Source organism: Bufo bufo, chromosome 1, assembly GCF_905171765.1.
Source record: "Bufo bufo chromosome 1, aBufBuf1.1, whole genome shotgun sequence".
Classification (NCBI taxonomy): Eukaryota; Metazoa; Chordata; class Amphibia; order Anura; family Bufonidae; genus Bufo; species Bufo bufo.
Window position 1 is genome coordinate 612,001,522 of NC_053389.1, and position 24,572 is coordinate 612,026,093.

The window sequence follows — 24,572 nt, forward strand, 5'->3', positions numbered from 1 at the left end:
TCAGATTTGCAGTTTTAGGTTACGGTAGTTTCAGACAAACGTTCAGTGTGGGAGCTGTATTTCCCAGTTTTGGACAATGCACATCTGGAGTGAATATTCAGCAGCATGATTTATAATGTTGTGTATTCCTTCCTATACGCAAGTCTACTGTAGTCACAGTATTCTGCGACTACAGGTGAGTAGACTCAGTCAGGAAGGAATTCACATATCACTATGATGCTGCGAATACACTTCAGATGAGTAGTGACCATTATGGGAAATACAGCTCCCACAGTGAACACGTTTGTCTGAAACTACCCTTTACCATATTAACAAGTCAGTGCCAGAAGACCGCTCCATTTTTAGAAATACCAAATCATGAAACAAACACGAGGTGCTTATTAGCGTGGCTTTATTTAACACTAAATTGAGCACGCCGTCAGCAAGTTGTCGACAATTTGGGATATGAACATACCCATTACCATACAAGCTACACAGCGGCTCATAGACGACACACAAAGGACACTCTTACAGCACACTGTGGTATGGGACAGTAGAAGGAGTGTGAGCACAAATAGCACTAAATCTTTTCCCATGGAGTGCAGCACTTCTAATCATTACTAAAAGGGAGTTTAACTAGCAGCAGAACAGTGCCATTTACACACGCAGTACTGCCTGTCCCACACAAAGCAATGGGCTAATGGTGGCTGCCAGCGTGTACTTTAAAGAAAAAAGGAGGGGGTGAGCGAGAGCTGCTGGAATATGGTAACATTTAAGGAACTGGGACCACCCTCATGGTGTTGGTGAAACCAGAACCTGGCTGCCAGCCAGTTAGTACGATGACAACATCACCAGTCTTGAAGAAACCACGGGCTTTACCTATATTACAAAAAAATATATATAAATTAGGAAAAACAGCACACGCAAAACACTTCAATACTTCTAACGGTTATTATACAGTATAAATATATTATCCCAATTCTACAAAAGAGATTTCCTTTACAAGCTAAGCACATCCCCATCATTTTTTATACTTCCAGTATATCAATTGCATTCCCTAGCATTTCTCCTAAATCCAGGACTGCATGCCATTCATAAATGGAGACATTAGGTATGGCCACGTGGTAAGGTTTCCTGATGCAGTTTTGGAAGCCACAATCAGGGGTGGATCATAAAAAAAAAAAAAAAAAAAAAAAAGAAAAGTCTAAAAAAGGACAGATAAGGCTACTTTCACACCAGCGGCAGGATGGATCAGTCCTCCCACTCCGTCCCCATTGACTATAATGGGGACGGGGGCGGAGCTCCGGCACAGCACGGTGAGAGGCCGCCGGACTAAAAGTACTGCATGCCCGACTTTAGTCTGGCGGCCTCTCCATGCTGCGCCAGAGCTCTGCCCCCCATTATAGTTAATGGGGACAGAGCGGCAGCACGGCGAAATAGCGACAGGGTGAACAGCAGCAAGCCATCTGGAGAGGTAGGTCCATTTAGTTATTTCTGGTATGATATTGGGGGTCTGATGAAATTTTTTTTTGTTTTTTTCAGATTTTCCTTCTCTAAAACCTAGATACATCTTATAATCCAGTGTCTTATAAAACAAAATATGATATATTTAGATCCATATATGTACCACTACAAGTCTTACCAATATCCATAGCAAAGCTGACCCTACGATCTACATCTTCTGCCCAGGCCTCATGTATTGGCTCTTTGTATAGTACAGGAAAGATACCACGGTAGAGATGTGCCTGCCGTGCAGTTTGTCCATTACGGGTCACAGCTATAATTGGAGCACGTGGACGATACCGAGATACCAGGTGTGCAGACCTGAAAACAGATAGATAGTGTAGAGTTTTTTTTTTCTTCTAGGAAAAAAAATCCGTATTTTAAGCAGCATATATTTTTGTCCCAGTATATATACAGACCAAGCAAACATTTTTTTTTACAGGAGAATACTTTCATATTATGCATCTGATGGAGTACACAAAATACTTCTGTTGGATACATGTGGAACCTCCATATGAAATCAGACTTACAAGTTACAGTATGGCCCCCATAGATTCCTCTGGACAGCTTGATCTATATCCCTCATCTCTAGTTCCCAGGACAGCTCATAAACACAGCAAAATCAGTTTAATAAGAATTTGGCATAACACTTACAGTACCAGGTGATTTTCAGTTTTCATTTGACTCCATGTCGTCCCAGAGCCATAATTTCTTTTTTATTTTTCCGTTTACATAGCCGTCTGAGGGCTTTCTTTTTTTTACGGGACAAGTTGTACTTTGTAATGACACCATTTACTATTGCATACAATGTAGCGGGAAGCTAAAAAACCCTCAAATATGTCATACATTTTTCTTGTATTTCAATATAGAAAAATTTTTAGGTTTTCTTTTCATTGCAATATTTTGACAAAAAAAAAAAAAAGCCAGGGGGTTGCAAATGTTTGCCAGACAAGCCAATCTGTAGTGACTGCTACATGTAAACAGGAATGTTTATTCATAAAGAAATGTCTTTGCAGTGTCAAAGTGCTACTGGCCTTACAAAAGAATTGTCTGCATGCAGTGGAAATTTGGCCATGCCTAAATATTACATTCAGCTCATGGAGAATAAAAAGGTACAAGTCACTGAATTGCTGCTGAGATAACAGTCATATCTTTATGGAATTCCAGGAATCAAGTATCAATTCAGAGCATTCCAAGTTTTAACTTTTGAAACTACTTTTCTATCAAGAATGCCAGTTAGATTCACAGTGCCTTGAAAAAATATTCATACACACATAGTTTTCATGTAACACCCACAAACTTATATGCAATTTATTGGTATTTTATGTGATAGACCAACGCAAAGTAGCAAGTATGTGCAAAGTGAAAAGAATAGGATACATGGTTTAATATTTTTATACAAATAAAGACCTGGAAAGTGTGGCATGCATTTGTATTCAGACCCCCTGAGTCAATGACCACAATTTGCTGCAATTACAGCTGCAAGTCTTTTGGGGTATGTCTCTACCAGCTTTGAACATCTAAAAAAGGCAGAAATTTTTGTCCATTCATCTTTGCAAAATAGCTCAAGCACAGATTCTCAATGGGATTTAGGTTTTGGCCATTCTAACACATGAATATGCTTTGATAAACAATTCCATTGTAGCTCTGGTTGTAAGTTTAGGGTAGTTATCTTGATGGAAGGTGAACCTCCACCCCAATCTCAAGTCTTTAGAAGCCTCTACCAGGTTTTACTCCAGGACTGGCCTGTATTTAGCTCCATGTATCTTACCATCAACTGACCAGCTTCCCTGTCCCTGCTGAAGAAAAGCTTCACAACATAATGCTGCCGACACGTTTCACGCTGAGGATGGTGTGTTCAGCGCGCGCAGAGTTTGTTAAATGACCCCATATGTGTTGCAGAAAACTAACTGGTGTAAGGTAGAACTGGCTTAGTTGCCCATAGCAACCAATTTGATTCCACCTTTCATTTTCCAAAAGTCAAATCTGATTGGTTGCTATGGGCAACTAAGCCAGTTTTACTTTACACCAGTTTGATAAATAACCCCAATAGCATTTTGCATTTAGGCCAAAAAGTTCAACTTTGGTCTCATCTGACCAAAGCAGCTTCTTCCACAGATTATGCTGTGCCCCCTACATAGCTTGTGGCAAACTGCAAACGGAACTTCTTATGGCTTGCTTTCAAAAATGTTTTTTTTCTTGCCACTCTTCCATACAGGCCAGATTTGTGGAGTACACAACTAATAGTTGTCTTGTGGACAGATTTTTCCACCTGAGCTGCGGCTCCTCCACAATGACCACGGGCCTCTTGGCTGCTTCTCTAATTAGTGCTCTGCCTGGGATGTCAGTTTAGGTGGACAGCCATGTATTGCTAGGTTTGCAGTTGTGCCATACTCCTTCCATTTTTGGATGATAGACTGAACAGTGATCCGTGAGATGTTCAGAGTTTAAGACTTTTTTAATAACCTAACCCAGCTTTACACTTCTCCACAACTGTATCCCTGACCTGCCTGGTGTGTACCTTGGTTTTTATGATGCGGTTTGATCACTAATGTTCACTAACAAACCTCTGAGGCCTTCACAGAACAGCTGTAGGTATACTGAGAATAAGTTACACACTTGTTAAAAAAAATTTAAAACCATGTATCATTTTATCTTTTCACTCTACAAATGTGATACTGTGTTGGTTTAAGTTTGTGGGTGTAACGTGAAAAAAAAAGTGGAAAAGTTCAAGAGGAATGAATTATTTTTCAAGGTACTGTAAATAAAGCACTAGGAAGCTCTTGATATATGGTCAATGTATTATGCTCGTTCACAAGGAAATCACTATTTCTATGACCCAGCCATAGAAAGTCGAGTGCTATAAATAAGCAGCAAATAAAGGTCAAAGAGTGAAGGAACCACATGAGAAAATGTCACCTGAAATCAGAGTAGCAACCTCAGCTGTCTGAAGTACTAAAAAAAAAAAAAAAAAAAAAAAAAACACACGACCTTACCTCTGGGAATCATCTACGTGTCAGCCATTGTTCTACTTAAACTCCCAGTTAACCCCCTAACTGTTTTGACCCAGTCCAGTTCCAGCAGTGGGAAAAGTAGCTAACTGGAGGTGGAGGGCTGCTTTAGATGCCGTTATCTCCTGAATGGTAGCTGCTAGAAACATTCTTGGGTGAAAGCTGGCATTCCAAGCTTTCAGACAATACCAGAATGACAAATATGTTCAGTACAGGGGAAGATATCACTGATAGAAATCGGGATGCTGTGAATGCAGCTGAAAGAGAAAGTAAAAACAGAAATAGAGTCGGGAATAATCGCCAGTAAAACCCAACAGTGATTTCTCCTCTGTTGCTTTGACTTTAGCTGTTTTGGTCTTGCATAAAAGCCCGGAATGTCAGCTTTCAAACAAGACCAGTTGCATGTTTTTGGCTGCTACCATTCAGGGGATATCGCCATATAAAGCAGCCCTCCCCCTCCAGTTAGCTACTTTTCCCAGTGCCCGAGCTGGACTCGGGCAAAACAGTTAAGTGGTTAAAAGGGTTATCCATTCTCTATAATCTCCCCGAAAATGCCCAGGCCCCAAATACTGGTCATACTTCCCACACTCCCCACCACCGGCGTCCCTTCTGATGCCCAGACTGCCACTGCTGCATCTCCTCAGTGATGCTAGGGAGGCTCGTTCCCGTTGTGGCCCGCTATTGGCTGCACACCTAGTCACCGAATGTTTTGATCCACGCAATGGGGAGATGTAGCAGCGGCCATCAGAAGCGATGCGGGTGCCAGGAGCAGGTAACTATGACCAGTATGAGGGGCATTATAGGGGTTGGATAACCCCTTTAAATACCTATTCACCTAATACCTATAATTGTTTGGTCAGTTTTTAAGGCTATGTAAAAGACATGGCTGTCAGTCATATGGGGTCCTGTAACAGGGAAATCTTTGGGTCTTACTATAGATAAGAACTCTGTTGTACAGAAACCTCCTTGTGAGGATTCATTTTGGCTTCCCTCATCTTCCAGTGGAACAGTAAAGGCACATTCCCATACTACAGAAAGTTGCCATGGACATTTTTGAAAATCTGCAGTATATCTTCTTATATTAAATGGGTTGGCCACTTTCTGAAGAAATTTCTGAAATTACATAAACTGATGTGTACTGGCATAGTAAGTTTTGCGCCTTACCGAAGAGCCCCCCCCCCCATCTGTACTGCCGTGTTCATAACTCAACATTTGTATCTGTGCATACACTAAGGCTACTTTCACACCTGCGTTAGGTGTGAATCCATCTGGTATCTGCACAGACGGATCCGCACCTATAATGCAAACGGTTGTATCCATTCAGAACGGATCAGTTTGCATTATTCTGTCAAAAAAAAGTCTAAGTCAAAACTAATCCGTCCTGACTTACATTGAAAGTCTATGGGGGACGGATCGGTTTTTAATTGCACCATATTGTGTCAGTGAAAACGGATCCGCCTCCATTGACTTACATTGTAAGTCAGGATGGATCCGTTTGGCTCCGCATCACCAGGTGGACACCAAAACGCTACAAGCAGCGTTTTGATGTCCGCATCAAGAGCGGAATGGAGGCAAGCTGATGCATTCTGAACTGATCCTTATCCATTCAGAATGCATTGGTGCTGAACTGATCTGTTTTGAACAGTTTGTGAGAGCCCTGAAACGGATCTCAAACGGAATTCAAAACGCCAGTGTCAAAGTAGCCTAAGCTCTAAATGCATGTGAAGGAACTCACAGATGGGGAGGCAGTCAAGTGGGTTAATCATGTAATCACTACTGTGTTTAAAACTATGGAAGTGGAGCTTGCTGCAAATAGCAAAGTACCCACTGATGGCTGCTGCAGTAAGTACAGCTTAGGGTGGGTTCACATCACATTTGACATCCGTTGACCGTATACATTGGGAAAAGAAAAAAAATATATACAAAAGCGTAGCACATCACGCTTTTCTGTCCTACAGAGTCTAGTCAAAAAACGTTAAAACGTATACTTTTTTTTACAATGGAACTGATGCATCCGTTAATGTTTTTGGTATACGTTAAACGTATGACAAAAACGAGGTTAACTCAGCGTGCAGGATTTCAAAAAAATCTTGATTTTTTCAGCTTTACAATGCTAGTGCACATAATTTTGTGTCATTTCAGGTATTTCTTCAGAAAGTGACCAACCCCTTTAACGTGTGGATTTTACTGCTCACAATATCTATAGTGAAATCTAGCACTATAGATTTGAATATAGAAGACTCCATTTTTCGAGCAGCTTAGTAAATTTTCATGAGACATGCTTTAAACAGAGCAACAGATACACTGAACAAAGGGAAAAGAAATACAGTTTTCACAAGTTTGCTATAAAGTAACATTACTTTATTAAAAGCAGTTGTCCCATCTGGGATATTTATGGAATATCAGTACGATATGCATATGTGTTAAGATAGAAGCAGGTCCCAGAGATGGCACCCACACCTCTCTCCTGAATGGGGCCCCTAAAGTGAATGAAAAGTGCAGAACACATGTGCAGCGTCTTCTCCACTGACTACTACAAGACCTCAGAAAAATCACTACTACAACGGTGAATAGAGGTTGGGCACACTTGGGGTTCTGTTCTGAAGATAGGAGTGGGTCCCAGAGGTGGGGCACCCATCTGACATTCATGGCAAATCCTCGCTGTATGGCACAAATGCCCAAGATGGGACAACCCCCTTTAACACTGCTAAAATTGTTCATGCCTTTAGAATTTTACCTCAAGGACCTTGACCTCAAAAGGGGATAGCATACAACTTTAAAAGTCCCACTCCTACCTGCCAGATTTGGTAAGGACGATGATTGCTCCACTACAGCACTTGAATGATGCCTCCACTGCTCCAACAGCAGTCGCTTCTGTTGGATCCTGGGTCAACGGCGACACGCGTCTCAGCTCTTCAAACAGCTGTCTGTGGTAAATGGCTGCCTCCGCCTCGCGAGCGATCTAACGGCAATTGGATGGGGAAGCCGCAATTGCCATGTGCAGGCAATGGAGGGTGGGGGGGGGGGGGGGGTTGTCAATGAATGAGCAAAAAGGAAGGGAAACAGGATGGGATGGGAGACATTCACATCAGTCAGACTTTTCTTTTATTTAACAGAACCTACTTCAACTGACCCCATTCAAACATCATCCACACCATTGACCTGCCTCGTCTGTGGATTGGAATAGCGCAAGAGGTCGCAGCATTAAAAGCAAAATGGATAGTGCTACATGTGAGCCCTACCTGCCAGACTCTGTCAGAACTATGAGCGCTCTTGCTAAACACTTAAAAGATGCCCCCACTGCGCCTACAGCCATCGCTTCTGCACGGTGCCTGGAGCTAATGGTGAAACGGGAAAGTTCCTCGAAGAGTTGGCGGTGGAAAATAGCAGCCTCGGCCTCCAGAGCAATCTGTGAGCCGGAGGGGAGGAGAAAAGGGAAAGGAGAGAGAGAGGGATATAAACCAAAGAAAGAAAATAAAGCAGAGTGATTCTCTGCACTTACAAACTAGAATCAAAAGTCACAAGGTTAGAGTAGAAGAGAAACACTAGGGTTAAAGACAGGAAACTAGGAAAGTATGAATCAGAAAAGGGACAGAACACTGGTAATATAGATCAGTCAACAGGCTGCTGCACCCAATACAATGAAGGATATAAGACTCCACATGAAGATATACACAAGTCGAAAATTGTTAATTTGAACCCTCCAGACTTGTCTTCAAGCTACTGACTACAGACATTAAGACATTAACTCTTGTACAAAACAGAAAATTCTGCTAAAATACATGCCTTTAGTCACATCATTTTTAATTAAAGCTTTCACAGGCGTGCCTGGGCTCCTTCCTGCAAGAGTGGCGCCCCTCTGGGCACCTTACTGGCTCATTTGCATACCAAATAAACTGGATTTTCAGAAGATAAAAACATCTATTGCTGGAACAAAGGCACTTCTGGAAATAAGGTACTAAGTGCTATTAGGCCATGGCTTTACTTCAATAGCAATTATCCTGGTGACAGATTTCCTTTACAGATAATACAACCGGACCCGTTCATAACGGGTGCAGATAGTTGTATTATCAGTAACGGAAGCGTTTTTGTTGATCCCTGCGGAGTGTGAAAGTAGCGTAAAGCCTCATGCATCACCAAAAAAATAAAAATATAGTTATGGCTTTAGAAGCTGAATGAACTAAAGTAGTGTCTGGTGGCTTGGTCTTGAACTGGTTAATATTATTAATATATACCTATTCAACACAGCTTCATAATCCAGCGCAAGAACTGCATGGCCACAAACTATATAAAACTGGGGCTCCCCAGTATGAAGCATCATAAAACGACTGCCAAATTCCGTGCCAGCATCTGCTTATATGAAACAAAAAGGTCTTTGTACCAATGTGTATACCATTAAGTGACAGAGGGAGACGTGTGCATACTGAAGCATAGGTAATCTGGCAGGCTGCCGCTGTCAGCACTCTCCCACAGAAGCTATAAAAACATGCCTGAGGAGCCACCTTAGTACCAGGAACAGCCAGGACAGTCCTACCCAGCAGCAAAAATGAGGGGTGAGAGAAGTGCGCCTGTGTGTGGTTGCAGAGGGCACATCTCAGCCAGTCTGAGCCAATGCTTGACAGTACTGTGAGGATTTGAAGCTTCTGATGCATCCAGCATAAAGTTACAGGTCATAGGCGAAATGCACAGCAAAAAGTGATGAAATGGGGGTGGGGAGGTGGAGGGGTTGAACTTGCCAGCGCTCACCTTAAGCTATCTAAGTACTAACTACGCAAAGGCGTTAAAGCAAGCCGAATAGAGCAGCGCATGCCACACCAACCACATCTAAAATAAAACATGATCCAGCAACCACCACTAACATAAATAAAATATATATACACACACACACACTTTTTACACATATCCATACACACATACTAAATATAAAAATACAACATACTGTACAAATGTGGGTTCTAGTGATGTATGCTCAGTAGATAACTTTATTAATGTGCAAATGTAAGTATGTTGTCTAAGTGTGCTTGTGAGGCTACACTAATTTAGCTAAGGGTACTTTCACACTTGCGGCAGAGGATTCCAGCTTGGCAGTTCTGGCAACGGAACTGATCAAAACGTATGCAAACTGATGGCATTTATCAGACGGATCAGTATCCTGATCCATATGACAAATGCATCGAAATGCTGGATCAGTCTTTCCGCTGTCACCCGGAAAAAACATATCAAGCATTTTTTTCCCCACATTTTTTGCGGTCTGAGCATGCGCAGACCGCAATGCCGGATCAGTTTTGCCGGAACACTCGGGGCCGGAGCCGGCATTAATGCATTTCAATAGCAAGTGTTTCCGGAATTTTGGACAAAAATAAAACCGCAGCATGCTGTGGTATCATCTCCGTCCTGAAAAGTCAAAAAGACTGAACTGAAGACATCCTGAACGGATTGCTCTCTATTCAGAATGCATTAAGATAAAAAACTGATCAGTTCTTTTCCGGTATAGAGCCCCTAGGACAGAACTCTATGCTGGAAAAGAAAAACGCTAGTGTGAAAGTACCCTAAGTAGCGTACTTAATTGTTGTGTTTGATCCAGCAGAATACTCACAGCGTGCTGCATGCGCACTGCCTCCAGTGGGTAGTCTCCCTTAGCAGTTTCCCCAGAAAGCATGATACAGTCTGCCCCATCCAGGACTGCGTTGGCAACATCACTGCCTTCAGCACGAGTTGGCCGTGGCTTTTTGATCATACTCTCCAGCATCTGAAAAGAATCATGTTACTAAACTGTGTACTCACCATCTTATTACCAAGGTTCTACTATAGTCACACAGACTGCCACCATTACCTGTGTGGCACAGATCACTGGTTTCCCAGCACGATTGCACCGGCCAATCATCATCTTCTGAGCAAGGAATACTTTTTCTGCTGGGATCTCAATACCAAGATCTCCACGGGCGACCATAATACCATCACTAGCATCTAATATTTCATCAAATCTAGAAGTAGAAATTGAAAGTAGCAAGGAAACAATCAGTTATGGTCAGGTTTTTTTTTTTTTTTTTTTTACAATCAATGGTATATAACAGCAATGGTATATTCTCGTGGAAGGATTTAAAGGGGGTGTCGAAGTGTTTAACACTAATGACCTATCCTCAGGATACGTCATCAGTATGTGATCTATGGGGGGACTGACAGCTGGCACCCCTGTCCATCAGCTGTTTGAAGAGACAGTGCTCCAGTGAACACCATAGCCTCCTCACAGCTTACCATGGGACTGAGCTGAACCTAGGCCACGTGACCAATGAACGGGACATCCGTGGTCTAGGTAGAGGCCACGGCACTTATGGAGCGTGGCAGTCTCTTCAAACAGCCGATTGGTAGGGTGCTGATGGTTGGACTCCTGCTGATCAGATGTTGATGACCTAGTCTAAAGATAGACCAAACATAATCGACGGCAGCATGTCCTACAAGGATTTCTTTAATATTCCAATAGAGTCCATAAAAATTTACAAAAAGTGCCAAAGATCATGCAACGTTTCGACTACAACATATAAAACATGCTTGAAAGACTGTTATAGTCAAAACGTTGCACGATCTTTGGCACTTTTTGTACATTTTTATGGACTCTATTTAAATATTAAAGAAATCCTTGTAGGACATGATGCCGTCAACTATGTTTGGATTATCTAAGGAGCAACCGTAGAGGATCAGGGGTTTCAGACTGGATGGGCATTCCTGTGAAGGCCTGGAAGGTATACTAGTGCTGCTTTCACACTGCTTTTACTACTAGTCTGAGGATAGGTCATCAGTATTATGAAATTATGGCTTTCACACATGTATAACACCTTGAACTGAGATATTTGTGTTGCCCACTTTTCTTCAGCAAAATGCGCCAAAATTGTAGAACAAAAAATAAATTAAAAATTAAAAATAAATAAAATCGAGGCACAGAGTCAATAGTAAATTAGGGCCATTCCACGAATTATACTGCCTCTCAACCAGCAGTCAAACCTACCTTCGTACTCCTTCATGGTTCTCTATCTTGCTTATAATTTTAATGTTCTTTCCTTTCTCTCCCAAAACTTCTCGCACAGCATGGACATCAGATGCCTTGCGGATAAAGGACGCAAAAACCATGTCAACTCCCTGCTCAACTCCAAACTTAAGATCCTGGACGTCCTTGCCTGACACCGCTGGCAAGTCTACTGCAGCTCCTGGTAGGTTAACTCCTTTTTTGCTACCGAGCGATCCTCCATTTTCTACCTCAGTCAAACAGTAGTCAGGGCCTGGAAAGGAAGTAAAACAAAAGTATGATTTTCAACAGGCAACCACAATTCCTCCCCAGCTTTTTCTTATAGATGATTTTCATAATTATGTGAGAACACAGTAGAAGATCAGCTATGTCTTTTCAGGATTTTATATCCCAAAACTTTTACATATTGCTGCACAACACAACTTAAAGGGGTTTTCCCATCTCAGCATTTGTGACATATTGCAAAAATATGCCACAAATGCCAGATAGGAGCGGGTCCCTGTGTGAAATAAATATGATTCTCCGAATAAGTTGGGGGAATGGTCTTTCCTGGCCTTTGAGGGACAGATTAGAAAATCAAAACTTTATTTTTTAGTTTTACACTTCCAATGCTTCCTATAAAATTAACAGAACTGGTTGCCACCACTTGCAGAGCTGTGTAAGGGGTGAGGGGGCAGGGTCTCACTACACTGCTCTTACAATAGATGGTAATGATGCATTCCTGCCTATGATAAGCCATCATGGCTGAGCAGACAGGAAAACTCACCAATATGTAGTATATGCAAGTACCAGAGCATAGCGTGTAGTGGGGCCCCAGCACCTACACTAGGACTTGTTGCTGGTGGCGATTTTAGGTCAATCCTGGGAAGCCCCTTTAAATCTTAGCCAACCCTTTTAAGCTCTCGTATTTATAAATGATCACTCCCCTTGTTGCTTTGTGAAACAGGACTCATTGACCTCTGCACTAAAGGAACAGAGAAAAACTATACTAACCAAAACTACAATAGTTTAGCTATCCAAAAATTCTAAGTGAATTTCAATTGCGCTTTACTTTTATTACGAGGTCTGTGTCTCATTACATGCACTGGGATAACTATGGTACTTGCCACTATCATTGGATTATTCTTTGAATGTTCATCCTGCCTAAAATACATTACACATATACCCCATCCCTTTAGTACATACCGTATATACTCGAGTATAAGACAAGTTTTTTGGCACATATTTTTGTGCTCAAAAAGCCCCCTCGTCTTATACTCGAGTCTAGGTCTGTATTATGGCAACTTACATTGCCCGGCTCCTTAGACACGCCCATCTCATTAGTATTCACTTGGCGCAATGTGATCCCGGCGAGCGAGGGTGCCGGGCGCATGCGCAGGATCTCCGAATGTCGGGGACAGGAAAATACCGCCCAGCAAAGTGAATACTAATGAGATGGGCGTGTCTAAGGATCCGGCAGTTGGGACGCGGCTGGGCACAAATGCGGCACAAAGAATGCCCCTTGGGCAGAAAGGACAGGTGATTATAAAGATTATTTTTAACGTTTTACAATGCGCACAGGGATAATACTTATATGAATTGGAAACTTATTATAAGACCTAGGGGGGCATATAAAGAGCTAATTATGCTCAGAAGGCCTGTCAGTGTCCCTTTAAGCTCCCAGTGTAAATCTCGCGAGATTTACACTGGGAGCAGACCGCGAGATTTACACCGGCAGTAAGTACCGGCCCCTGCACAGCCTCCCCTCCCTGTATTTAATGCAGAGTGTGTGTGTGTATATAATGCACACACTCTGCATTAAATACAGGGAGTCAGACTCCCATCAATCTGAGTCAACCTCTTGCAGATGTGTGTATATATAATGTAGAGTGTGTGCATTCCCTAGTCTTAAAATTAGGGGCCTCGGCTTATACTCGGGTCGGCTTATACTTGAGTATATACGGTACTCTAATTAGTCCTGATGACCTGATATCATGTTTAATAAGTAATGTTTTAGATCACTGTAACTATGCCCTTCTACTACATTCCTTCCTCATTTCATTCCAGTGTTTTATAGGGATTTTCTGAGCTTTTGATACTGATGACCTATACTCAGGAACTGTCAAACAGAAGCCGCGCTTTAGAAATGCGGAGAGCACATAGTATGCTCTCCGCATCCATTCCGTCCCCATAGAGAATGAATGGGTCCGTAAAATTGCGGAACGGATGCGGACCCATTCTACGGACGTCTGAATGGAGCCTTAACAAGCTCTGCCTCTAATTCCACCAGATGTAAGGCAGCTATCATACAAGTCAATATTCAACCCTTCAAATAGGCCTCGAGACATAACTCAGATATTAAATAAGCCAGCACCTTATCTGCAGACAGTTTCAGGGTAATTACCCCTCATCAGTGCAGAGCAGAGAATACTGGCTTCATTTAAGGCCAGTTTGTCTGCAGGACCTCTAAGACTATTCATTTCAGGAGCATTCATAAAATTCTGCAGACTGACAAACCTTGTAGGCAATACATAGCTAGTCCGCTATATACAGAGATGTGGTTTGTAATATGATACATCTTAAAATAGGACTCCCACCAACATTTTTATTCTCTAACCTTCTCAAGTGACTGTATTTGTGAGTTATAACCTCTCTTCTGATCCTCAGCCATGTCATGTGACCCGCACTCTTCAACTGACACAGGACAAGTCAGATACTAATCTATTCATTTTTATGAGACCGACATTGAGGTTCCCATAGGAGTACACAGAGAAACTGGCTTCCTGTCAACAAATAAGATGCTGTGGTTTTTTGGAAAGTCAGAGTGCTGGTCACATGACACAGCTGAGATTCAGAAGGGAGGGCATAACTCCCATATACAGTCACTGGTAAGAAGATTACCATCACTACAGTTTACATCATTTACTGTACCTTTTTAAACAGGTCAGAGAATAATGTATTTAATTTTTTGTGGGAGTCTAACTAAAGCAAAGGATAGAAAAGCCAGATTACACAGATTACCATCTACTGACCAAGCTCTTTAACAAGCAGGGAAATGAGTCCATCATCTATATATATCTTGCTGCCGGGCTGCACCACTCTGATTAGATTCTTGTAATCAACCCACAGAACATTTTCATCACATTTTTCCTGGTAGGCATCATCAAGGGTCACTTTAAGGGTGGCCCCCTTCTTCAGTTCGACCTCTGCAGTGCCACTCTACAGAAACAGCTCCAGTTAGTTAACATACATTAATTTGCATTTCATAACATGAGTCAAAAGCTTTATGGTTCTAGTTGGAGACATTTGTGTCCATGTTTTGCATCAAGGGTTTATATCTATCCTCCACAATTTTTTTACCTATTTATCGAGAATTGTGAAAATGACACCATTCTAATAAAAAGGACCTACTCAAATCATGTCAGATCTATCCGATTTTCATAAATAGTGTCAAAGTGACTTGAAGGGAATGTGTCATCAGAAAAAGGATGTATTGTATAACTGACGTTTTTACATGTGATATGATTTTTCTGAGTTTTTGGTAATGCTTTGTTTAAATTTTTCATGTCAATACAAAAAATAAAATAAAAATAGCTTCTGTACTGACCACTAAGGGCTCTTTCACACTTGCGTTATTGTCTTCCGGCATAGAGTTCCGTCGTCGGGACTCTATGCCGGAAGAATACTGATCAGGATTATCCTAATGCATTCTGAATGGAGAGTAATCCGTTCAGGATGCATCAGGATGTCTTCAGTTCCGGTACGGAACGTTTTTTGGCCGGAGAAAATACCGCAGCATGCTGCGCTTTTTGCTCCGGCCAAAAATCCTGAAGACTTGCCGCAAGGCCGGATCCGGGATCAATGCCCATTGAAAGGCATTGATCCGGATCCGGCCTTAAGCTAAACGTCGTTTCGGCGCATTGCCGGACCCGACGTTTAGCTTTTTCTGAATAGTTACCATGGCTACCGGGACGCTAAAGTCCTGACAGCCATGGTAAGTGTAGCGGGGAGCAGGGGAGCAGCATACTTACCGTCCGTGCGGCTCCCCGGGCGCTCCAGAGTGACGTCAGGGCGCCCCAAGCGCATGGATCACGTGATCACATGGATCACGTCATCCATGCGCATGGGGCGCTCTGACGTCATTCTGGAGCGCCCGGGGAGCCGCACGGACTGTAAGTATACCGCTCCCCCGCTCCCCACTCCTACTATGGCAACCAGGACTTTAATAGCGTCCTGGGTGCCATAGTAACACTGAAAGCATTTGGAAGACGGTTCCGTCTTCAAATGCTTTCAGTACACTTGCGTTGTTACGGATCCGGCAGGCACCTCCGGCAACGGAAGTGCATGCCGGATCCCAACAACGCAAGTGTGAAAGAGGCCTAAGCCGAATACCCGTTCTGTAGAAATCACTTTTCAGCAGTCATGTCATTATCAGAGGCAGGATTACAGTGAGATGTCTTTATACTTGACAGAAGGTCCACCATTCATAATGGTCTGTTATCACAATTTATCTGCTCCCCCTCCCTGTACAGTGACCTCTGCACAGGTCACAGTATGTGTAAAAAACCCTCCCATGGACAACAATAAACATCTCCTCTCCACTGTGCCACCTTTGAATTTTGATTGACAGGGACAGACGAAATGACGATCACTGTCAATCAAGGAGAGGACAGGGCTGCTAAGTGAAATGTACCATTACATTCATCACTGTGCCTGGTTTAAAGAGGACCTGTCACCACAAAATGCGATGCAATCGGAAAGCACTATGTTATAGAGCAGGAGGAGCTAAGCAGATTGATGTATATTTTTGTGGAAAAAAAATAAATAAAATCTGTAAAAACCTGTAATTTATATATTTTCTTGTTTTGCAGCCCTGTGAACAGCTATTGGTACAGGAGGAAGGTGTTATTAGTGATTGATGGCATTGTGTGTATAAGAATGAATACAGAGATAGCCGTCAGTCACTGATAACCCCTCCCTCCTGTACCGAAAGCAAACAGAAATGTATAAATTACAGGTTTTACCGAATCTTTTCCCACAAAAATATATATCAATCTGCTCAGCTCCTCCTGCTCTATAACATGGTGCTTTCAGATAGCATTGTATTTTGTGGTGACCTCTTTAACAGTGAATTTCCTGGTGACAGATTCCCTTTAATGTATGCACCAGGAGCATCCCAAGGTCCAACACATATTAAACATATACTGCTAAAGACCCTTATGCATGTGCAGAACAGAGCGGGATCAACCTGTGATCACTTCCCCTCATACAGCATCTCAATGACTCCATCCACAGATATCTGTGAATGTATCCAAGACGACAAAAAAATAAATAAATAAATAAATACTTTTACAGCAATGTCACTCACCAGGGGGTCACCACCAATCTCGCAATGGGATTGCAGTTTTCTCAATCTAGTCTTACCACATGACTTCTTCCATACTTGGAAATGACAATACTTACTCCTTTGATAAGCCCAGTGCGAATTTCTGGTCCCTTAGTGTCTAATGCCACAGCCACTGGTCTATACAGGATGGGGTTAGAAGAAAAGCTCTCTGTGGCTTCTCGGACATTCGTGATGGTGCCTGCATGGTACTGTAAGAAAGATAAGAAATTAATATTAAACTACATTTTGAACTGTCATTTGGCAAGCAGCCATACAAATAGCCTCCACTGGATAGCTTATTTGATACCGATATAGGCACACCTCAAGAAACAAGTGAGCTCTGCTGCCAGTTGGCACTGTGCACATGGCATTACTGAATAATTAGACACTGATCTGCCAAGTTTCGGGGAAAACTAAAGATTGCACACAGTAAAGGGGTTACGTTTTTAGAAAAATTAAAGAACACAAATACTAACTACTCCCCCCCCCCCCCCCCACAAAAATATTCTATTTTTATAGCAAACAGCTGCAGAGAGCAGATTGGATTTCTCCGGTGACCTTCTACTGCACTGGCTGAGAGCAGGTTACTGATATACACAAGCCTAACCTCATGTGTCCCATGGGAAAAGTTCAGACGAGCGACGTTCATTCCCGATTTTATCATTTCTTTCAGTATTTCCACCGAGCGAGATGCTGGCCCTAGAGGAAGAATAAATGAAAGTCCATTCACACAGATCCAGTAACATTTCTTAATATGCTTCAATGTCGTACACAAAGCCACCATACAGCATCATGCACATTCCACAAATTAAAGGGCTTTTCCTGGATTTTGATTGCTTACCTTCAGTGTAGGTTATCTATATCTAATTGTTGGGGGTCTGACTCCTGGCACCCCCGCTGATCAGCTGTTTGAACAGGCTGTGGCGATCTGGTGATCAATGTAGCTTTGTCACCGTGCCACTCACTGTACAGTGGCTGTACTTCGTATTGCACCTAAATCGGACTGAGCTGCGCCTAGGCCACATAACCAATGAACGTGAGGTCAGTGGTCTAGAAAGAGACAGTGGCACTAACCCGAGTGCTGTGGCCTCTTCAAACAGCTGATCGGCGGGGTGCCAAGAGTTGAACCTCTGCTTATCTGATATTGATGAGCTATCCTGAAATTCATGAATATCAAAATCCTGGAAACCCATTTGATGCTCATCACAAGCTGAAGTGATTTATAATAAATAAACACAACTTACCAATGGTGCAGATAATTCCAGTATTGCGTGCTACTATGGGCTCAGAGTCAATGTCCAGACGGCACATGTGATCCAAGAAGGTGTCTGCCATTGCGGCATGCAGCTGCTGTGTCTGGATAAAGGCACTGCCGGCATCTGATGCTGGGGACTTAGACATGGTGACCTGTGCAAAAATAAATCTTCTTTTAAGGACCGGACAAAAAAGAAGCATTTACCTTATCTATGCAGTGAAATAGAAAAATGGATTGCGTAGACAAGAAACCAACACTACACGTCTCTTCGGCCTCACACTGTCTTGAAATACAACTCTAGAAAGTTGAGCAATTTAGCTTCATATTTATGTCAGTGCTGTGTACTTTACAGGGGTTGTCCCACGAAAAATATAAAACCAGCACCTGGATCTGAACACTTTTCTAATTACATTTAATTAAAAATGTTGTATAGCTACTAACTTAATTTCTTATTTCTTTGTCCTGCTCACTGAGAAGGCCGCACATGCTCAGTTTCATCCTTCATCTGCCTCCCGAGCTGTGATAGGGAGAGCATGGACACGCCCCCTTAGCTGCAGCAGAGAAGACACTCCCCTTGAGCTGTCAGCTTGATATAAATGTAGCAGAGCAATGAATGGATCCATGTGAGGTACAGGGCTGGTTCTACCTTTCTTAGAAAGAGATTGTCATGTACTATATGATGTCTGATTTTCATTTTTTTACATTATTCATGGGACAATATCCTTAAGAGCTGCACTGTCCCCCTATTACTTATGGATCCATAATCCATTTTACAAGGCTTCATTGACTTCTATGGCGAGAATGTGGCCACTGCATGGAATCTAACTGAGAATGCAGGATATTTGTGGAAGGCTCTGGATCGAGGTCCTATTCATTATGGAAGAACACAAATCCTCAATACACAAGTCTGAATATTACCGTCATGGTGCAGTATTGCCAATAAGGGCTCATTCAGACGAACGTATGGCCACTGTGCCCGTGTTGCAGACCGCCAATAGCACGGATCGGAAGCCCACTGAAAAACACCTCCATGGGCTTTCGAGTCCGTGCCGCCGCACCGCAATGGACAGGACATGTCCTGTCGTTTGCCATATGTTGCAGATCGCGTACACACTGACGTCAATCGGTCCGCACATCTGGTGTCTGTGTATTGTGAACCCGCTGTTAGCGGTCTGCACTACGGGCACTGCGACATATGCTCGTGTGAATGAGACCCAACTCTTACGTCTCATGTGTCAGGGTTGGTGCATGGCCATTTATCATTACATCAGGGATGCTGGGACCTCTACTGATTATGAGACTGGGCGTCCCCAAGTCTCCTGTGTGAATGGAGTGGTAGTGCACGGAGGTAAAGGGATTGCAGTACAGAGCTCAGCTCTCTATGTATGGAGCAGTGGTCACAGAGCATGCACTACTAATGCTGGCATCTGCTGCTAAACAACTGTTCAGCACATTTGGGCCTCTGCTTAAAAACAGAACCAATAAAAAAAAAAAAATATTCTCAATTATCCCTTTTAGGTGGTTTTGCACATTTTATTATTTTATTTAAATGTTTTTTTTTTATGAGATTTTTTTTATCAAAAGCCAGAAGTGGATCCAGCATGAAGGAGTCTTTCCTTTATATCTGGTGGAGGATCCACAGTGTAAACTGGCCTGCGGTGTGGATTTGAAATCTGCAGCATTTCAATTTATGCATTGGATCTCCGTGGATTTCACCCTTTGTAATGGAGAGGGTGAATCCACAGCCGTTTCCGCGCCAAAAACCACGAGTAAGGCCTCATGCACACGACCGTTGTTTTGGTCCGCATCCGAGCCACAGTTTTTGCGGCTTGGATGCGGACAGCACTCTATGGGGACTAAAACACCTGGAAATTGAAGTGAATGCAATTTAAAAAAAAAAAAAAAAAAAAAAAAAAGGCCAATAACCCTGTCCGTCTCCCCCCCCAAACAAAAAATAAAAATAAAACGCACCGTCAGGGTGGAAAAAAAAAAAAAAAATACTACAAAACAATGCGTGTCCTGACTAGTGTTGAGTGAACTTGTGTTTTCAAATTCGGTGTACAAAGGTTCGGGTTATCTAAGAATTCCGTTATGGATTCAGTTACCACGGACCATGACATATGATCCGTGGTAGCGGAATTGTTAGATAACCCGAACCTTGTACGTCGAACTTGAAAACACAAGTTCACTCATCACTAGTCCTGACAATGCTGCCATAAAACAAAGCACACCAAAACTGAAAAATGGCACAAAAAAATAATTTGTGTGACATCAGCCTTAGGGCTCATGCACACAACTGTGTGCCCCCCGTGGTCCGCAATACATGGGCACCGGCCGTGTGCATCCTGCATCACGGACCGCGGACCTATTCACTTCATTGGGTCCGCAATCCGGGAGATGCGGAACGGAGGCACGGAACCGAAGCACTACGGAGTGCTTCCATGGGTTTTCTGTCCGTGCCTCCGCACCACAAAAAAGTAGTGCATGCACTACTTTTTTGTGGTGCGGACATATCACGGACCCATTCAAGTTGAATGGGACCGAATCTGTCTGCGGCTGCCACACGGATGTTGCCGTGCATTGGGGACTGCAAATTGCAGTTCCCAATGCACGGAACGGCCAGCACATTGTCGTGTGCATGAGCCCTTAGGAAACAAAAAATAGCACCGACTCCGTACAGAACAGCAAGCAAAGCAGGATTATCACATAGAGTATTGTTACTGTACACCCAGAGACTCAGACCCTGTAGGTATAAATTCTCAGCAGATCTGCATGGAGTAATAGAACTGACATCTATACCTGATAAATAGCATCGCTACGTTTCTTCTATTCCCAGTGATAATACACCCCCTCCTGCCGCATAAGGACTAGAAGAAAACTGCCCTATGTGTAATCGTAAAAACAGCTGGCAAGGACTTGAGCAGAATAAAGCCTCCTCATACACTTCTCCATCCCTTTACCGCACAGTATCTGAGAGCCAAGCAAGAAACCGCTCACATACACAAGGATGTCGTTATACATCAGTGTGCAGAAGGAAAAAGCCACTCACAAACCATCTCAGAAGACTACAGGCAGTGTGTCAGAAAATGAATCATTTCATCAGGATGACTCACATCTTATGGTAAGGAAAGAACATGAATGCTGAAACCAGTCACCACCATGCCAGTCCACCAGACACTGTAAAAGCCGACTTAATAAAGCGCTCACTGTGAGATACGTGTGGGGCGTACCTGATGCAATGCTGCGGCTGCCTCCTCTCAGGGACTGGCACTGCTCTGGCAGCATCTCTTGTAGGACCTGCCACCATGAGACCCCTCCCTCTGCCTGGAAACCCCAGTTTGGACGTGCAGCAGCACACGAGCACGTCACATGGGGAGCAGGCCAGAGAACCCACACCCTCTGATCCTCCTAAATCCAAATTGCATCAGGTGGATCAACTTACTAAAAAACAATGCAATAGCAAGAAGATTGTAGTGTGAACCTGGCCTGAAAAAATATTCCATAACCTAAGGAGCTGGAAGGGTCTATCGCTCATCTCATAAGGACATCATGGAGTAGGCTAGTCATGACAGTCCCTACACAGAAGAGAGGCATGATGCGTCTGGTAAATTCCAGCACAAGGGCAGGGGAGGCCCCTGGTCACCAGTTGATACAACTGGGTTTTCTAAAAGGATATTACTCAGCTATTCCTCTGTATTGCAGCATACAGGAAGCCTCTGACTAAGCAATGAGGATGTAAAGACCATTAGAGAGGAGATCTTCACCTACTGGTCTATTAAACCAGCAGCAACAGGATCAGATCCCAGAGTGGGACATCAGTTCTCCTGCTGGGATCCATTCCCAGCAAAAAAATAAAGCAGGAGGACATCAGGATATTCAGCTGCACAAAAAAGGAGCTTTCCAGAAATGCTGATGACCAGTGCTAGTCAACATCAGATCCATGGGGGTCCAATTCCTGGTTCCGCAGCCTCTGAATATACCTCTTGATCATATACCTGTCTCAGCACTCTACCTTGGATAGTGGCTGCGCTTGGTTCAGCTGCTCGATCGCATTCACTTGAATGGGACTGGGCTGCCCAAAGGCCATGTGACTGATGGGTCATCACAGGCCTAGGACCAGAACTTCAGCCTCTTCAAAGGGCAGGAATGCTGAAAGTCGGACCAACCACTGATCCACACGCCTCTGAAGGGTTCCTTCACACGTAGCAGAAAATCCGCCACATAAAGACTCCCCCCCCCATGTTATCCTATGGGGTTGAAAAGTGTCAATCCCATAACATTAGTCAGCGATAAATAACGATGTGCTATGGATTTTCTGGAGCAGAACGTCTCCATTTATTTCAATGGGGATGTAATCTGCTCAGAAATCCTCATCCTAAGCCATGTGTAAAAACCTGCACCAAAATCTGCCCCTGGGGGATTTTCTGGCGGAACTCTCCACCTTGTGTTAAGGCACCCTTAGAAATTGGTTGCATCATTGTGCTGTCCAAGCGCCAGAAACTGAAATGACATCTACAATTTCCATCTTAATTATTCATGTGTTGAGCCGACCGACGTTGCCCGCCCCCTCTCTGCTTAGTCCCACCCATTTTTCTAAAAAGTGACAATGGCGTTGGAGTATTGTGAAAAGTCGCAAATGTTTGGTGTTAAAAAAGGACTTTTGTACACCAAAAAAAAAAAAAAGATGTTGTACCACTTGTGCTCAGTATTTTCATTCCCCTGAACTGAGCTGCATGGTCTTTAGCCGTTAAAGGGGCTACCCCCTTCTATGAGCTAGTGGAGGGATCAGCAACCTTCAGCACTCCAGCTGCTGTGAAACTACAACTCCCAGCATGCACATTTACTTGGCTGTTCTTGTGACTCCCATAGAAAAGAAATGTGGATTCTGGGAGTTGTAGTTTCACAGCAGCTGGAGTGCCAGAGGTTGCTGATCCCGGAGCTGGAGGGAAGAGGCTTTTGCTGTGGCAGACTCAAGCCACCTGCATATTACAAGGCTGACATAGGGAAACCGCCTGGCTGGCGGCTGCTCGCCCTGGCGGGGTCTCAGGAGCAGGACCACATTCTGAAAGATGATGATGATGAAATTCTGCAGACGTGAATAAGTAAGGGGTCTTTACCAGAGAACAGGAGCACTACAGGGAGGTGTACCGAGGCACAAGGACATGATATTACACATGTGAACACGTTTACATACATCATATATGGCCCGGGGTCTACATGCGACAGTTCTAGCTAGCCGACAACCTATTGACCCATGCTCTGATGTAGTCAGCCTGTAGAGGGAGGTCCATAGCCATCCACCGCACTGATGACCTTGACAGGTTCACAGCGCATCTCCCTGAAGGCTGCTTTATTTAGACACGCCATAGATATCCAGTGCCCAAAATACCAGCGCCCCCTCCTCTACAAGGCTGCCCACCACAGTACGAAATGAACAGAAAAGCAAGCAAAACTCCACATACTACTATATGATGTGAGTCAGATCAAGACCAGAGCCACTGCATGAAAACCCAGCCTTAAGGGCCAGACAAACAGCTAGTGGAGCAATCATACACGTACACTTACCTAATACTGTCTACAAGTTCCGATCTGCCCCTAGTCGGTATGATTACCAGTAAGTCACACAGTTATTAAAGGGGAGTGCCTGCCAACATGCATTATACACACAACTTAAGAGGATCCTAACCTATCTAGAGGGTCTGTGATCATAAAGACATGCTTTTAATGAGACTTCACAGTAAAGCGTGCAAATTATATATATCTCCTGTTTTTTCAAATGATTCATAAGTTTACAGCATAATGTAGTGAACCTGCACACAGCCAATCACAGCGCACCTCTCATCTCTCCTGGGCAGTTTAACAAATAGAAGATAAACTCCGATTGGCTGGCAATAGGGAGGTCCCTTGCCTTAGGGATATGCAGCCACAGGTCTGGCAATCTGCTGAACCCCAAGGCCTGGCACACTAAGGGAACCCCAGCAGACACACCTCCCTGCATCTCCATGGTGACGAGGGATGTAGCACTTTCTAAAAGGAGAGGCAGCCATCTTTGAAGTCTCACAAGCCTTCACTGTGATTCTGTAAATCATGTATAATGGATATTAACATGAAGACATTGTAGACTGAGGAGAAAAAACAAACACACACACACAAATACGGGAGGCTCACTCATGCGTCACTTTCTTTGTATACTCGTGTGACTAGAATTCTATTCACAGCCCTAAGCAGATCCCATGGCTACTGCTGCAGTCCTGACTTTACATAGGAATAGCGGTAAGGAGCGTGTTACCTGTATACCTGGGTGTGGCAGCACAATTACAGCTCACTCCTCTCTTCTCACTCTCCGTCGCCGGTCTGACAGTAGCCGGCAGCTTCTCAAGCAAGGTGATCCCTGCAGAGCCGCAGCACGGTCCCCACCTGCCGCACAGATCCTTGCGC

General features: G+C 43.5%; 1 protein-coding gene across 3 annotated transcripts; it reads right to left on the minus strand.

Moving 5' to 3' along the window:
* Positions 1-374: 374 nt before the first annotated feature.
* PKM (pyruvate kinase M1/2) lies at positions 375-24,572 on the minus strand. 3 transcript variants are annotated; one of them, XM_040413683.1, is made up of 11 exons: positions 24,424-24,572; positions 18,124-18,286; positions 17,487-17,578; positions 16,957-17,088; positions 14,526-14,712; positions 11,497-11,767; positions 10,327-10,477; positions 10,090-10,242; positions 7,289-7,455; positions 1,622-1,803; positions 375-858 (listed from the first exon to the last, which is right to left on the minus strand). In XM_040413683.1, exons 2-11 carry the CDS (start codon positions 18,278-18,280, stop codon positions 752-754), a joined length of 1,599 nt encoding a protein of 532 aa, XP_040269617.1. In that variant the 5' UTR covers positions 18,281-18,286; positions 24,424-24,572; the 3' UTR covers positions 375-751. The 3 variants fall into 3 exon arrangements, with proteins under 3 accessions (XP_040269617.1, XP_040269618.1, XP_040269619.1); XM_040413684.1 differs by lacking the exon at positions 7,289-7,455 and adding an exon at positions 7,736-7,902; XM_040413685.1 differs by having other exon boundaries at positions 24,432-24,571.